Here is a 16,133-nt window from a genome sequence, read left to right as displayed (position 1 = left end):
CCAACTGATCGTCTAAAATTGTGAGCCATATGTTTGTGACTATTACAGCGCCATCTATAACAAAGCGAAAAAGTGATACAGCTAAAACATTCATATTTCCTTACGTACTACACGAATATGTAATAAAAATGGGGGTTCCTATTTAAAAAAAACGCAGCTGATATCCGTTTGACCTATGGCAGCGCCATCTAGCGGGCCAACTGTAGCGCTATCTGGTTTCCCCCTTCAAGCTAGACAAGTTTCGTGCTTTGTAGTTTTTTCGTTTGACACTTATTTCGTGAGATATTTGGCCCGGTCACGATCAATGGACCACCCTGTATATGGAAGGTCTGCGGCTATAGTGCGGCATGTTGTAGTTGTTATCTGATGGCATACTAGCCATGTAGATGTTTACTCGAAGCAAGAGCTATATTTACTGTCTTTACATAGCCCAAAACCGGATTTCGTACACAATTTCCCAATACTGCTTTTGGTTGGTCAATCTAAACTCTCCAAAATAGATTCTGGAAATCCGCTTTTTGCTACCGGTTTTCCATTTCCACAATCGGTTTTCGCTACCATGTAAACGCACAACCGTTTTTGAAAAGAGCTTTGACTGTCAGGTTACGATTTGTTTTAAAAAATATTCGGCTCATATAGACGGGGTGACTTTTTGCACAGCGAAGGAGAAGTAGAAATATTGCACTGAGCATGAAGCTGTCTACTTCTAATACAGTATTTAATTGAAGAGAATTGCGATTGTGGCGAATAAATCAGAAACTGGAACAGATGATTTCCAGACGCCACATTTGACCGGGCCAGCAAATCTGCTTCACGCCTTAACATGTAAACGCGACAGCGAAAAACTGTTTCCGAAATTCGGGTTTTCGTCTTTCGGATGATGTGTCGCGTGTAAACGTAGTGACTGTAAGTCTGGAGTCTTTCGTGACCGTTGTGACTGAAGTTAAAAATCTTCTGAGTTGTTAGGCCGCGTCATAGTTCTTCTAAACGGTCGACATATCGACCGCTGTGCTGGGATCTTCTTCAGGATCTTGTGGTGTCCACTGTTGCTTTAAATTAACAGCGGACAGCAAAAGATCCTGAAGAAGATCCCAGCACAGCGGTCGATATGTCGACCGTTTAGAAGAACTATGACGCGGCCCAATAACACAGAAGAATTTAACTTGAGGGCTGTATTAATTTGGTTATTTGCGTGCTGTGAGCGTGATTGATTCTGTATGTGCCATTGTGCAGAAGGATATCGTGATATTCTTACACTGTGAGTGTTACTGATTTTGTTTAATCCACTGTATCGAAAATCATCTTGTTATTTTACCGCGTGAGACTGAACTGTTTTGTATGTCATACTGTACAGAAAATTATATTCGAAATTTTCGTAGATAGACCTGTAGATGATATATGCTTGACATTGCCAAGGTTAGAGGGCGATCCAGATTAATGTAGAAACAGAAGTACAACTTCAAACAGCCAAAATCGCTATTGTACAGTATTTATTGTTATGGCCAGTTTCAGCAAACTAAGAACATAGACATTCATAAATTTTGCCTAGAACAGCATATGGAAGCATGTGCAACAGAAGTAGAATTTCACAAAAAATCCTTCATAATATTAAGTGTATATTGAGCACCTGCAGGTAACTTTTTTATTTTAAATTCAGTGCATCAGTATTTGTAAAATGACCCTTTCATATAGTGGTCATTAAAAAATGACGATCATTCCACTTGGGACCTGTGGAATGGTACATTAGCTTATTTGTTTTAGTTGTAAATATTTGTCATGTGTTGTTGTTTCTCCTCACTATGGATCAATTGTAATGAAAGTAAATATAATCTATGTTGGCATCATCAAATCTCCTGCAGTACATTTCACTGAATCTCGACCAAATGCATCTTACACCGTATCATATCACAGAACGATATTTCATGAACATGAGACCAATTGTATATCAGGAAGTCAAGCATAAAATAAGTATTCCATAAAACGATGTCTTTGTCTGCTGGTCCACGAACATCAGTTTGTATAATCACTGGAATATGTAGGTTGTTTTATGTAATTGTCATTTAATGCTTGACTTGCTGATAAACTATTGTTCTATAATGTTATACGGTATAGGATCCATTTGGTCAAGATTAAGTGAAATGTACTGTAGATGGTATACCGCCAGTGGTATAGATTCTACCCACCACTTCATCAGTGATCTTATAAATTACGATGGAGTGATATCTAACCCTACTGCCTTATTTGACCTTAAGCCGTCCAAAGCTCTTTTAAAATCTGATTCGATACTGGATCACCTATCTAATCCCTGTCGACTCCTGTTTCTACTTCTGTTACGTCATCAGACAAGTGTCCCTCTTCTAGAGGCCTTCAATGTACTCTTTCCACCTATCCGCTGTCTCCTCTGCATTTAGCAATGGAATTCCGAGTGCAATATTAATTTTGGCGTCATTGCTTTCAATTTCATCGAGAGTTGTTTTGACTTCTCTATATGCTGAGGCAATCCTTCCGACAATCATTTCTTTTCCGATTTCTTCACATTGTTCATTTTGCCTTAGCTTCCCTGCACTTCCTGTTTATTACATTCCTAAGTGAGTCGTATCGCTGTATTCCTGAATTTCCTTGAACATTTTTGTACTGCACTCTTCCATCGATCAACTGAAATATTTCTTCTGTTACCCATCTTTTCTTCGCAGTTACCTTCTTCGTACCTATGTTTTTCCTTCCAGCTTCTGTGACTGTCCTTTTTAGAGATGCCTATTCTTCTTCAACTGAACCGACTATGAGCTATTCCTTATCGTAGTATCTATAGCCTCAAAGGGTTTCAAGAGTATGTCTTCACTCCTTTGCACTTCCATATCCACCTTCTTTGTGCATTGTTTTTACTGACTATACTCTTAAACTTCGGTCTACTCTCCATCACTACTAAATTCTGATCTGGGTCTGTATCTGCTCCTGGAGACATCTTACAATTCAGAATCTGATTTCCGAATCTCTCCCTGACCACAATGTAACCTAATGAAATCTTCCTGCATCTTCCGGCCGCTTCTAAGTGAACCTCCTCCTCTTGTGATTCTTGAACAGAGTATTCGCTATTACTAGCTGAAAGTTGTACTTGCTATCAAGTCCATATTTTTCCACACCTCTTTCTTCTACCCCTTCTCCTACACCGCACTCCAGTCACCCACAACTGTTGGATTTTCATCTCCCTTTGCGTACTAAACTACCCATTCAGTATCCCCACATGCTTTCTATTTCTCTTCATCTTCTTCTTGCGACGTCGGCATGTATACCTGAACTGTTGTCGGTGTTAGATTGCTATCGATTCATGAGAACAACCCTATCACTGAGCTGCTCACAGTAATTCACTCTCTGCCTTACCATAACAGAATCTACTCCCGTTATACCATTTTCTGCTGCTGTTGATACTTCCATAGACTCATCTGACCAGAAATCCTTATTTTCGTTCCATTTCACTTCACTTTTTTTTTTTTTTTTTTTTTTTTTTTTTTTTTTTTTTTTCTTTATTGTATTTCAATTCCCCATCGGGGCGGGCTGGCAGCAGCATATGCGCTGCTCTTCAGCCGAAAGACATAGAACAAAACAATAGAAGACATTTAAAAACAGCAAAGGAGAGAAGAAGGCGAACATAGATATACAAAAGGGGAGAACATCATGGAAGGCAATATACAAAAAAACGGGGTGACTGTAAAATGGAGATAAAAAAACTGTTTAAAAGTAGCACACACAAATAGCCACACTCTGCGACGATTAAAAGAACACAAGGCACAGTATGACTGGAGCATGAAGGTGTTGACGGATGGCATAGCACACTGACGGCGAACCTCAAGGCAGTACACAATTAAAATCACACCTCTGGACGCACACGAGAAATAGCACGAAACACAACACTGACGTGGCACACTGATGATGATCAATACAGAGGATCTGCCAGGTTCAAGGAGATGAGGGAGACCTGAAGAAGGGAGGGAGGGGAAGAGATGGGGGAGGGGAATGGGGGTCGCTCGGAAGAGGGCCAGGTAGGGAGGGATGTGGGAAGGAGAGAGGCAAGTATGGGGTGCAGTTCACTTCACTGGCCCTAGCTATATTTGAACTGAGCCTTAGTATTTTCCTTTTCAGGTTTTCTAGCTCCCATATCACGTTCAAACTTTTTACATTCCACGCCTCGACACGTACCGGGTGATCAAAAAGTCAGTATAAATTTGAAAACTTAATAAACCACGGAATAATGTAGATAGAGGGGTAAAAATTGACACACATGCTTGGAATGACATGGGGTTTTATTAGAACAAAAAAAAATTCGCAAAGTGTCCGATAGATGGCATTGGACAGCAAAACGTCAGTGACTGCGCATGACAATCGTGTATAAAAGGAGCTGTAATGAGAGAGAGAATCAGATGCGCCAGCAGTCGCAGCATGTTGACGTTACCTGAAAAGGCGCTTTTAGTGAAGCTGTATTATCAGAATGGGGAATGTGCTAGTTCAGCGTTACGATCCTATCGCCATAGGAAGGGTATTCGAACGGGTAAAGGTCCGTTGACAAATGCAGCTGTGGCGAGAATGATTTCGAAGTTCGAAGCCATGGGTTGTTTAGACGATAGACCCCGTAGTGGCCGACCGAGCACAAGGTGTAATGCTGCTGAGACAATTCAGGAAGAAATGGAGACTGTATCGGGTTGGTCTATGCACGGGGAAGTCAGCGCTCGTGCAGTCGCACGTCGCACCAGCATTTCATACACCACTGTTTGATTGGCACTGAGGCGTACCCTCCGATGCTGTCCGTACAAAATCCATCGGCATCATGAACTGTTGATACGTGGCGATTTAGTGAAGCGGAGGGCATTTGCGGTGTGAGTGTTTCAAAAGATGGCAGAAGATGACGATTGGTTGAGTAACGTGGTGTGGACCGACGAAGCTCATTTCATGCTCCGAGGGTCTGTCAACGCCCACAACTGCAGAGTTTGGGCTATCGAAGATCCAGAACTGTCGTGGAAACTCTATAGCACGACGAGAAAGTCACGGTATGGATTGGATATACCACATCTACCGTTATCGGGCCTTTTTTCTTGGAGGAAATGCATGATTCTGCTTTTGTAACTGCTACCGTGACGGGTGAGATGTACGCCGATATGTTACAGAATCGCTTCATCCCTAGCCTGGCTGATAAACACCTGCTGGAACGTACGATTTTATGCAGGATAGCGCTCCACCCCATATTGCTGGACGCGTGAAAGATCTCTTGCGCGCGTCGTTTGGTGATGATCGTGTGCTCAGCCGCCACTTTCGTCATGCTTGGCCTCCCAGGACACCAGACCTCAGTCCGTGCGATTATTGGCTTTGGGGTTACCTGAAGTCGCAAGTGTACTGTGATCGACCGACATATCTAGGGATGCTGGAAGACAACATCTGACGCCAATGCCTCACCATAACTCCGGACATGCTTTACAGTGCTGTTCACAACATTATGCCCCGACTACAGCTATTGTTGAGGAATGATGGTGGACTTATTGAGCATTTCCTGTAAAGAACATCATCTTTGCTTTGTCTTACTTTGTTATTCTAATTATTGCTATTCTGATCAGATGAAGCGCCACCTGTCGGACGTTTTTGGAACTTTTTCGGTTCTAATAAAACCCCATGTCATTCCAAGCATTTGTGTCAATTTTTACCTCTCTATCTACATTATTCCGTGACTTATTCAGTTTTCAAATTTATACTGACTTTTTGATCATCCGGTATAACGTTACCATTTCGTTGGTTATTCAATCTTTTTTTCATGGCCAGCTCCCCCTTGGCAGTCCCCTCCTGGATAAAAATTGGCTTAAGCACGTATGTTCCTAAACCACTGGACCAATTTCAGTCAAATTTTACTGTTTGGAAGTAATCACTGTGGTTAGGAACCACCCACCTATCCAAGGCGTGGGAATGGTGGTGAAAAGGTAGTGTAGCCCATGACGCGAGAATACTCACACTTTAGTTATCCAGTATTTGAGAACGAGAGCACTAAGAAACTTGCAACGAACCTTACACATAATTTCACACCTGTATGAAACTTTTCTCGCTGAAGACCCCCACAAAATGATGAAAGCAAGAAAGTTTTTCGCTTACTACATTTTCTTTGTTCGTGCAGTGAAACTGCCACATGTAGCATGACGTTTTAATTTATTACTTCTTTAATATTAACTGTATTCGCAACAAATTTCGCAGACAATATTCACATATACCACTGAGTATACCAGAAAATTACATCACGGTGCGACACTTAGTTTAGGAGATACGACGTCATAAACGTTGAGATGCGTGAGGAACTACGGCATCGTGCACGACGTTTTAATTTAGTACTTCTTTACTACTAACTCTGTTAGCAACAAATTTCTCAAGCGGTATCCACATATACCGCTGAATGTACATATAGAAATATATCATTTTACTACTGATAGTTCAGGAGGTATGACGTCAAATTGTGAGATGCGAGAAAAAACTGCCACATCTTCATGACATTTTAATCAATTACTTCTTTACCACTAACTCTATTCGCAACGCATTCACACACAGTATCTACATCTGCTGCTGATTACCTGGAAGAATATATCATTTTATGAAACTTAGTTCACGAGATATGACGTCATAAGCATTGAGCTGCGTGGAAATGAAACTGCACGGCGAAATTCACTAGATGTACAGGTGAACTATGTGTATAAATGCGCGTGAAATATGTTAATTATGTGTGAAATATATTTGACATATGAGTATGCGAACAAAGCCACGGATAAGAAGCCCACCCTAAACCCCTGGAACGATTTTATCAATTTGGGTAAACGTATAAGTTACAACCTGGAAAGAAATACTGTAAGGGCAAAACCACCAAGTTCCTACTGAGGTGATAATAGTACAAAAAGACAGAAGGGAGGGTGACGAGATCGACAGCAACATGGAGAAGGAAGAGATAGGAACAGATAGGAGGAGAAGGGAATGGACAGATATAGGGGTGGGAAAAATGGAAGAGGGATGGGAGAGGAAGTGATGGACAGAGAGTGGGGAGAGGAGGAGGCAGACAGAGAGAGGGGAAAGGAGGAGATGGAGACAGAAAAGAAAGGGGAGAAGATGAACAGGGAGAGAGGGAGACAGGAGGGGGAAGAGGAGATGGATGGGGGGGGGAGGAGGAGATGGACAGAGTGGGAAGGAGCGGGCTGACAGAGGGTGGAGGAGGTGATGTATAGAGGCAGGAGTAAGAGGAGATGCACAGGGAGTGGGGGGTATGGAAGAGGTGGACAGAGAGAGGGGGCGATGGGGTGGACAGACAGAGGAGGTTTTTAAGATGGACAGAGAAGTGACAGATGGAGGTTATGGACAGTGTCAAGAGACAGAGAGAGTAGGGAGGAGGAGGTGGGTAGAGAGAGGGGGTAAGAGGAGGTGGATAGAGAGAGGGGGAAGGAGGAGGTAGACAGAGAGAGGTGGTAGGACAAACAGAGGAGGAGGGTGAGATGGACAGAGAGAAGGGGGAGGCTAAGATAGAGAGCTAGGGAGGAGGAGATGGACAGAGAGAGGGGAAGAGTAGATGGTCATAGAATGAAGGGAAGAGGAGATGGTGAGAGACATTGGGGAGGAGTAGATGGAAAGGATAGGCATAGACAGAGGGGGTTGATGGATGGAGAAGGTAGGAAGAGATTGGCAGAGGGGGGGGAGGAGATGCTCAGACAGAGGGGAAGAGGAGACAGAGATGAGGAGGACATGGAGGGAGGGGGAGATGGACAGAGAGAAGGGGGGGACAAGAGAAATATGGGGTAGGAGGCAATGGACAGAGAGGGGGAGGAGGTTATCGACAGAGAGAAGGAGAGGAGGAGATGCTCAGAGAGACAGGGGAGGAGCACATGCACAGAGAGAGGGAAGGAGGAGTTGTGTGCAATGTATGTGACATATACACTACTGGCCATTAAAATTGCTACACCAAGAAGAAATGCAGATGATGAACGGGTATTCACTGGACAAATATATTATACTAGAACTGACATTTGATTACATTTTCACGCAATTTGGGTGCATAGATCCTGAGAAATCAGTACCCAGAACAACCACCTCTCGCCATAATAACGGCCTTGACACACCTGGGCATTGACTCGAACAGAACTTGGATGGCGTGTACAGGTACAGCTGCCCATGCAGCTTCAACACGATACTACACAGTTCATCAAGAGTAGCGACTGGCGTATTGTGACGAGCCAGTTGCTCGGCCACCATTGACCAGACGTTTCCAGTTGGTGAGAGATCTGGAGAATGTGCTGGCCGGGGTAGCAGTCGAACATTTTCTGTATCCAGAAAAGCCCGTACAGGACCTGCATAATGCGGTCGTGCATTATCCTGCTGAAATGTAGGGTTTCGCAGGGATCGAATGAAGGGTGGAGCCACGGGTCGCAACACATCTGAAATGTAACGTCCACTGTTCAAAGTGCCATCAATGCCAACAAGAGGTGACCGAGACGTGTAACCAATCGCACCCCATACCATCACGATGATTTATTTATACTTGTCCTGTTTGGATATGAAATTATTAAGTTCTTCTTTGCGTTCGAATAGTTGCCCTGCACTCTATTTCTAGCACGCTGGACAGCACACAGAATGACACATTGCACTGCACGGCGGTACTGACCTCGGGGTCGAAGTAGGCCAAGCAAGGGTATATGATACCATCATTGGGATCTGGGTAGTTCAGTGCACGTAGTTTGACGTTGAAGCGGGAGTCAGGGCCGTAGTCGTAGCAGCCGTTGCCTGCGAATCGACCGAACAGCTCCGGGGTCGTGGGGGCGTACTCTCGGTACACGCACAGCGCCGCCTCCTGCTGCGACGACGGCCAACACAGCACCTGCCGAAGAGTGGAACGTCAACAACATAGTCTGGCTACTCGTACCAAGGTACCTGTCTAATGAAGAAAATGAGCCGGCCGAAGTGGCCGTGCGGTTAAAGGCGCTGCAGTCTGGAACCGCAAGACCGCTACGGTCGCAGGTTCGAATCCTGCCTCGGGCATGGATGTTTGTGATGTCCTTAGGTTAGTTAGGTTTAACTAGTTCTAAGTTCTAAGGGACTAATGACCTCAGCAGTTGAGTCCCATAGTGCTCAGAGCCATTTGAACCATTTTTTTGAAGAAAATGATTCACCGCTTTAATGACGAACTCGATCCACTAAGTCAGATTTAGGTCGTGCACCTAAATTTTTGAGCACCATTACGTTTTGCACTTGCATCTTACTCTACCACTGTTATTTGTTTAAAAGTATACGACTAAATTTCCCATTTTGAGACTACTGGAGGGGCGAACTGTTTCACTTGTCAAAACATTCAACAACCTAGATCGCATAGATATTTATTTAAGACTACAGGTTTCGACAAACTTTGGTGTCAACCTTATATCTTGAAAATCTTTTTGTTGCAAAACACGCTCATTTTACGTTGGACTCCACCCCCGCTGTCACCTGTGTAAAATCAGCACGTTATAAAAGGGTTGTCACAAGTAAAATACGGTACTTAAAAAGATAACACACCTTGTGGAAATGCACATGCCCATTTAAGATCCGTACCCAAAGACTCGAAAGTTGCACAGGTCACACCAATATTCAAGAAAGGTAATAGGAGTAATCCACTAAATTACAGACCCATATTGTTAACGTCGATATGCAGCAGCATTTTTGAACACATATTGTGTTCGAACATTATGAATTACCTCGAAGAAAACGGTCTATTGACACACATTCAACATGGGTTTAGAAAACATCGTTCCTGTGAAACACTAGCTCTTTATTCACAGGAAGTGCTGAGTGCTATTGACAAGGGATTTCAGATCGATTCCGTATTCCTGGATTTCCAGAAGGCTTTTGATACTGTACCACACAAGCGGCTCGTAGTGAAATTGCGTGCTTATGGAATATCGTCTCAGTTATGTGACTGGATTTGTGATTTCCTGTCAGAGAGGTCACAGTTCGTAGTAATTGACAGAAAGTCATCGAGTAAAACAGAAGTGATTTCTGACGTTCCCCAAGGTAGTGTTATAGGCCCTTTGCTGTTCCTTATCTATATAAAAGATTTGGAAGACAATCTGAGCAGCCGTCTTCGGTTGTTTGCCGATGACGAGATCGTTTACCGACTCATAAAGTCATCAGAAGATCAAAACAAACTGCAAAACGATTTGGAAAAGATATCTGAATGGTGCGAAAAGTGGCAGTTGACCCTAAATAACGAAAAGTGTGAGGTCATCCACGTGAGTGCTAAAAGAAACTCGTTAAACTTCGGTTACACGATAAATCAGTCTAATGTAAAAGCCGTAGATTCAATTAAATACCTAGGTATTACAATTACGAACAACTTAAATTGGAAGGAACAGATAGAAAATGTTGTGGGGAAGGCTAACCAAACTCTGCGTTTTATTGACAGAACACTTAGAAAATGTAACAGACCTACTAAGGAGACTGCATACACTACACTTGTCCGCACTCTTTTAGAATACTGCTGCGCGGTGTGGAATCCTTATCAGATAGGACTGATGGAGCACATCGAAAAAGTTCAAAGAAAGGCAGCACTTTTTGTATTATCGCGAAATATGGAAGAGAGTGTCACAGAAATGGTACAGGATTTGGGCTGGACATCATTAAAAGAAAGGCTTTTTTCGTTGCGACGGAATCTTCCACGAAATTCCAATCACCAACTTTCTCCTTTGAATGCGAAAATATTTTGTTGACACCGACCTACACAGGGAGGAACGATCACCACGATAAAATAAGGGAAATCAGAGCTCGTGCGGAAAGATATAGGTGTTCATTATTTCCACGCGCTATACGAGATTGGAATAATAGAGAATTGTGAAGGTGGTTCGATGAACCCTCTGCTAGGCACTTAAATGTGATTTGCAGAGTATCCATGTAGATGCAGATGTAGAACTGATCAGCCAGAACACCGACGTACTATCAATATGAACTAGTGCAGGTGATAGCAGCGTCAAATGGCGAGGAATGACTGCTGGTCAGACACACACACGGTGTACGTAGTATCAGTGAGCTTGTTATCCATGTGTAGAATAGGGAAGGTGCCCGTTCTATCTGAATTTGACCGAAGGCAGATTGTGATGGCCAAGAGGCTCGGCACGAGCATTTCGGAAACTGCACAAGTTGTCCGGTGTTCGAGGAGTGCTGTGGTGAGTGTCTTTAACACGTGGCGAAACAAAAGTGAAACCATGTCCAGTCGTCGTGGGGTTGGAGACCACTACTCATTACAGATGTCAGACGTCGAAGCCTAGCCAGGTTGGTAAAACAGGCCAGGCGGCGAACTATGGCCGAACTAACATCAGGCTTTAATGTTGGGCAGAGTACAAGTGTGGCTGAACAAACACAGAGAACTCCTAACGATGAGCCACCGCAGCCGACAACCCACGCATGTGCGCATGTTAACAATATTACATTGACGACTGTGACTGAAATGGGCACGTGATCATCAGCACTGGACGTTGGCGCAGTGCAAGAGCGTTACGTGGTCTGATGAATCTCGATACCCTGTTCGTCATGCCGATGGGGAGGGGGGGGGGGGAGGGGGGCACAAATCCGTCGTCGTCCAGGGGACAGCTCCTTCACACCTGTACGGCAGGATGGAGACAAGCTGGTGGCGGCTCCATTAAGCTGTGGGGAACGTTCATATGGGCATCCATGGATCAAGTGCAGATCGTGCAAGACACCACGACGGCCAAGGAGGATCGTACATTGTTTGCAGACCACGTACAACCCTTCATGACGACCATGTTTCCCGACGCCATTTTTCAACAAGAACACAAGGCCAAGAGTATGATGGAGTGGTTTGAGGAACACAGTGGTTAGTTCCAGATGATGTGCTGGCCCCCCAATTCGACAGATCTTAACCCGATCGAACACATCTGGGATGTGCTCAACGTGGCGTCAGAGCTCATGACTTTGAACGTGATTTTCAAGTTGATTTTGAGGTTAAAGTGATTTTTCAAAAGGGGAATCCTAATATTTGATTCAGTATTACAAAAAAAGAACTAAATCTTACGTATTATTAAAGGTCGTGGCTAGCTCACTGAAGGTCGAATAAGCAAATATTTTTTTTTAGTTCTAGTAGGGATTAACTTAGAATAGAGGAGAGATACAGCAAAATACAATGTAAGATACAAATTGGAAAGAGCATTCCCAGGAATGGAGGTGAGGGCACTCATTAAACGACTTGTGAATCGAAGATTTACGTTTTATTTATTTTTGTTCTGTCTTGAAAATGCCATAATAACAGTTATGCTTTGTGATGTATTTATTTTTTCCAATAAACACAATAATTAAAATTTAAAGTTCATATCTCTGTTCGCTCTTTCCAAACTCAATGTCATAAAAAGGAGTTTCCATGAAACAAAACTCAACCTTCGAACGACCCTCGATTATTACCATTAAAATCATAGTTTCCGGTAATGATATGTGATGCCTTATGCCCCTTCCAATATGCATCTAACATTATATTTTGCTGTATACCTCCTCTATTCCGAGTTAATCCCTACTAGAACTACAAAACATATTTTCTTACTTGACATAATTGAACCTTGCCCTAACCTCTAACAACGTTTATACGTAAAATTTGTCGTTCTGTTCAAATCTCGAATCAAATATTAGGATTTCCATTTTAAAATATCACATTAACCTCAAAATCAACTTGAAAGTCACGTTCAAGGTTGGCACTGGTTTATTCTTCATTATGAATTAAAGTAGTCCATCCTGTCTAATGCTCACAGATGCTTGGTACATCGCAAAAACACAGTACTCAGTGGCACATCTGTTTACATATTTTCACACGTACATCTTATTATTTGATCCAATGTTGCATCAAAACGACGATTTGAATAATCTGATGATAATTGTCGTGTAAACAAAGCTTTCATATTGCATCGAGAAAAAATTTTCTATACACTTTTTTCAGGACAGAAAATATTTTCTGTAAAAGTTAATACTTCCAGAATGAATTTCTCATTCTGCAGTGGAGAGTGTGCTTATATGAAACTTCCTGAAACACTAAAACTGCGTGCTAGAACCGTGACTCGAGCTCGGGACCTTTGTCTTCCACGGGCAAGTGCTCTACCGACTGAGCTACCGAAGCACTCCTCGCAGCTGTATTTCTGGCAGAACCTCATCTCCTGCCTCCTAGGCAAGGGTCCCAGGTTCGAGTGACTATCCATTACACAGTTATTATCTGCCAGTAAGTTTTTGAATGTACTTAGTACTACCACTTTCTTGCATAAACGTATTTATTCAATATAGTCCAGTGAAACTGTCAGAAAAAAAGCCTGTACCTTGCACAAGGTGGGGTAGAAGATTTTATTTTTTAACTCGTTCATATTGTTGGAAAGGTTAGAAAAACCAAGTTGTGCCAACAAAATTTCTCTTGGGAAAACTTTCTGCAGTCAAAAAACTTCGAAAATTTCGGACTTTTTCAGTTTTTTTCAAAATATCTCAGTTTCATTTGCTCCTGTAGCTTTGACGTCTATTTTCTTTATTGAAGAGCACAAAATTCTCCAAAAAATTTGATTCTTACCATTCTTTTCTACTCCCTGTATCTAAGGCGCTACAGCACGTCAAAAAATAGCAATTTTTCAAATTTCGAGCAAAGTGGCATATTACCTAATTTTTGAACACTGTTATTTCAGTTTCTATTTGTGTAGTATAAACATATTACTCATCATGTTATTCATTGGAATTTACCATCTCACTCAGCTGCAGGGCCAGGACAAACAGCATCATATTCAGTAACTACGAACACATTCACGTCGGATTGCGTGAAGTTTATTTGTGTTACAATATGTAATACGATTGCATGCAGGTGCCGTACATTTTCTACAGTTGATTGACGTTAATGATCAATTATAAGAAAAAGTATGTAGGAATTGTTATTTAGCGGACAAAATCGTATTTATTATTTGGCGGGCGAAAGGCGATTATCTCTGGTGACTGTTCACAGCGCGCTGACAGCTATTAGCAGACAACAATAAGGGTCCTACAGTTTGGAGTCGCTTCCATTCAGTATATGTTGTGGTGCTGAAAATGAGTATGTCTGACATGAATTTGTGTTTCATTTGCGAAAAAACTGTGGTAAGTGGTGGACGCAATGTGAAAAAGAAAGGACTGAGCACATTTATCGATTGTAGTGCTAAACGCAGGGAGTCTGCTCACACCCGTTTTTTGAAAACGCTCAGTGAAGTGATGGTGCATGAAGCATGCTACAAGAAGTACATTAATGAGAGAATGATAGCAGCAAGCCTTCGACATTCTCAGGAACCAACAGGCGTGCTACGTCGGTCGCAGGAAAAAGGTCAGTTCAATTTCAAAGAGAAATGCTTCTTATGTGCAAAAGGGAATTCTGATGACTTTTTAACCAAGCAGTTAAGATTGCCATATGCCAAACGAAATTTTGTTTACAAAGTAATGAAATTCGAAGTGCAATCGACAGTATTAGAACAGGCTAAACGTCGTGGTGATGAATTTGGTCAACAAGTGATAGAGCGGATTCAAAATGTAAATGATTTGGTTGCTGCAGATGGGCGGTACCACAGATTTTGCTACAGAAAGTTCTTTCACCGTGTTTCAGCTACTGGACAGAAACGAGGTTACCGACCTGCAACACAAGTAGATGAAGGCGTGGAGGCTATATTTGCCTACCTGGAAATCAATACGGAAGAATGTCAGTTTTCTATGGACGATCTGTTAGAGCAAATACCCACATCACCTTTTCCAGAAATATGGTGACGATGTGGTGATAGCTGAAACAGCTTCAAAGCCAGCAGTCGTATGTTTCAAGAATGTTGGGCACCAACTACTCAGTGAAAATTGGTACACCAAAAGACATTCAGATCCTCAGCAAGAAAGACTACGAATCGTCAAAGCAGCTGCAAATATCATATTACAGGATATAAGATCAGTAGTGTACGATGTAAAACAGTACCCTCCCTCTGATAATTTTTTTATGTGATGTAGAGTCTGTCATATCATAATCTAAGATTGCTCTTTGAAACTATAATTTTGAAACACAAGCGGTCTCCCAGAAAATGGGGGAAAATATGTGTTTCTCTTGCTCATGCACTCGTAAGTGCCGTGGTGAATACGTAAAACTGTCCCGTAACGTTTCGTCTCCGATTGTAGGTGACATCCTGAGAGGTGAAGACGCTTAATCTCCCTCAACCGGAGATGAAACTTTAGGGGAAAATTTTACATAACAATCAAGTCCTGTCAGCCCGGAATTTTTAAGTGAAGTTATTGAAATTGATAATAAAAATCCGGTTTATTTTTGAATGGGCATTGTACATTGAAGAACCTAGGCAAGATTTATGGAAAAAAATGTCATCCCTCTAGGCAACTGGAACTTTTTAAGTGGATATTGCAACACAGCAGTCCCAAAGGACGTGGAAATGATTATCGCCATCTTTCTGAGTTCTAAAAAGGTCGACTCATAACGGACCTACATTTTCGAATAACTGAAATCATTGATGACACCTGTTCCTAAAGTCCCTGTTCTCTGTGAAAAAGCATCGGTTTCGAAGAACAAATTAGATCCAACCAAAATGTAGAATCAGTTGTAACCGAATCGTTGTTGTGCGACTACTTTTACACAATAACGATCGAACGAATTTTGACAGATGTTCAAAACTGCAAAGTTCCTAGTGAAATTTCATATAATGAAATTAAATATTTTTTAGTGTAGATTGCAATGGTTATAGAAAACGGTCGCCAGCTCATACTGTGAGCGAACAATACTGTATAGTTGTTAATCAAGTTGAAGAAAAATTTATGTAATAATTAATTAAAGACAGGTGGCAACGGACAAAATAACACTGACTCGAGCTTAGATTCAAAATCTCAATTAGCAACATGAAGCAAATCTAATCGAGAAGACAGTACAGCGAATTGTGCTAAGCATACGCATTTGACTGCTGATTGTTTGGCACTCAGTTTGCGTAATAAATTGGTTCGCACAGCCTACCAAAATGCCTACTGTTAACATTACTACTATTGTAATTGTTCTTAAGATTATTTTCTTTTAGGCAGAATATGTCTTATTAATGCATAACTTTGATTAAATAATTACTGATTAA

At 42.1% G+C, this 16,133-nt stretch overlaps 1 protein-coding gene across 1 annotated transcript in view; it reads right to left on the bottom strand.

Annotated features, from left to right (window-relative positions):
• The window catches only part of LOC124710511 (calcitonin gene-related peptide type 1 receptor-like), a 263,198-nt gene that overhangs the window by 122,053 nt on the left and 125,012 nt on the right, over window positions 1-16,133 (bottom strand). The window contains exon 2 of the mRNA XM_047240931.1: window positions 8,666-8,878. Coding sequence (XP_047096887.1) covers window positions 8,666-8,878 — 213 coding nt within the window. The remainder of the gene's footprint in view (window positions 1-8,665; window positions 8,879-16,133) is intronic.

This window comes from Schistocerca piceifrons, chromosome 1, assembly GCF_021461385.2.
Source record: "Schistocerca piceifrons isolate TAMUIC-IGC-003096 chromosome 1, iqSchPice1.1, whole genome shotgun sequence".
Lineage (NCBI taxonomy): Eukaryota > Metazoa > Arthropoda > Insecta > Orthoptera > Acrididae > Schistocerca > Schistocerca piceifrons.
Note: the sequence above shows the minus strand (reverse complement) of the source record. Positions and strands in the feature narration are given on the sequence as shown.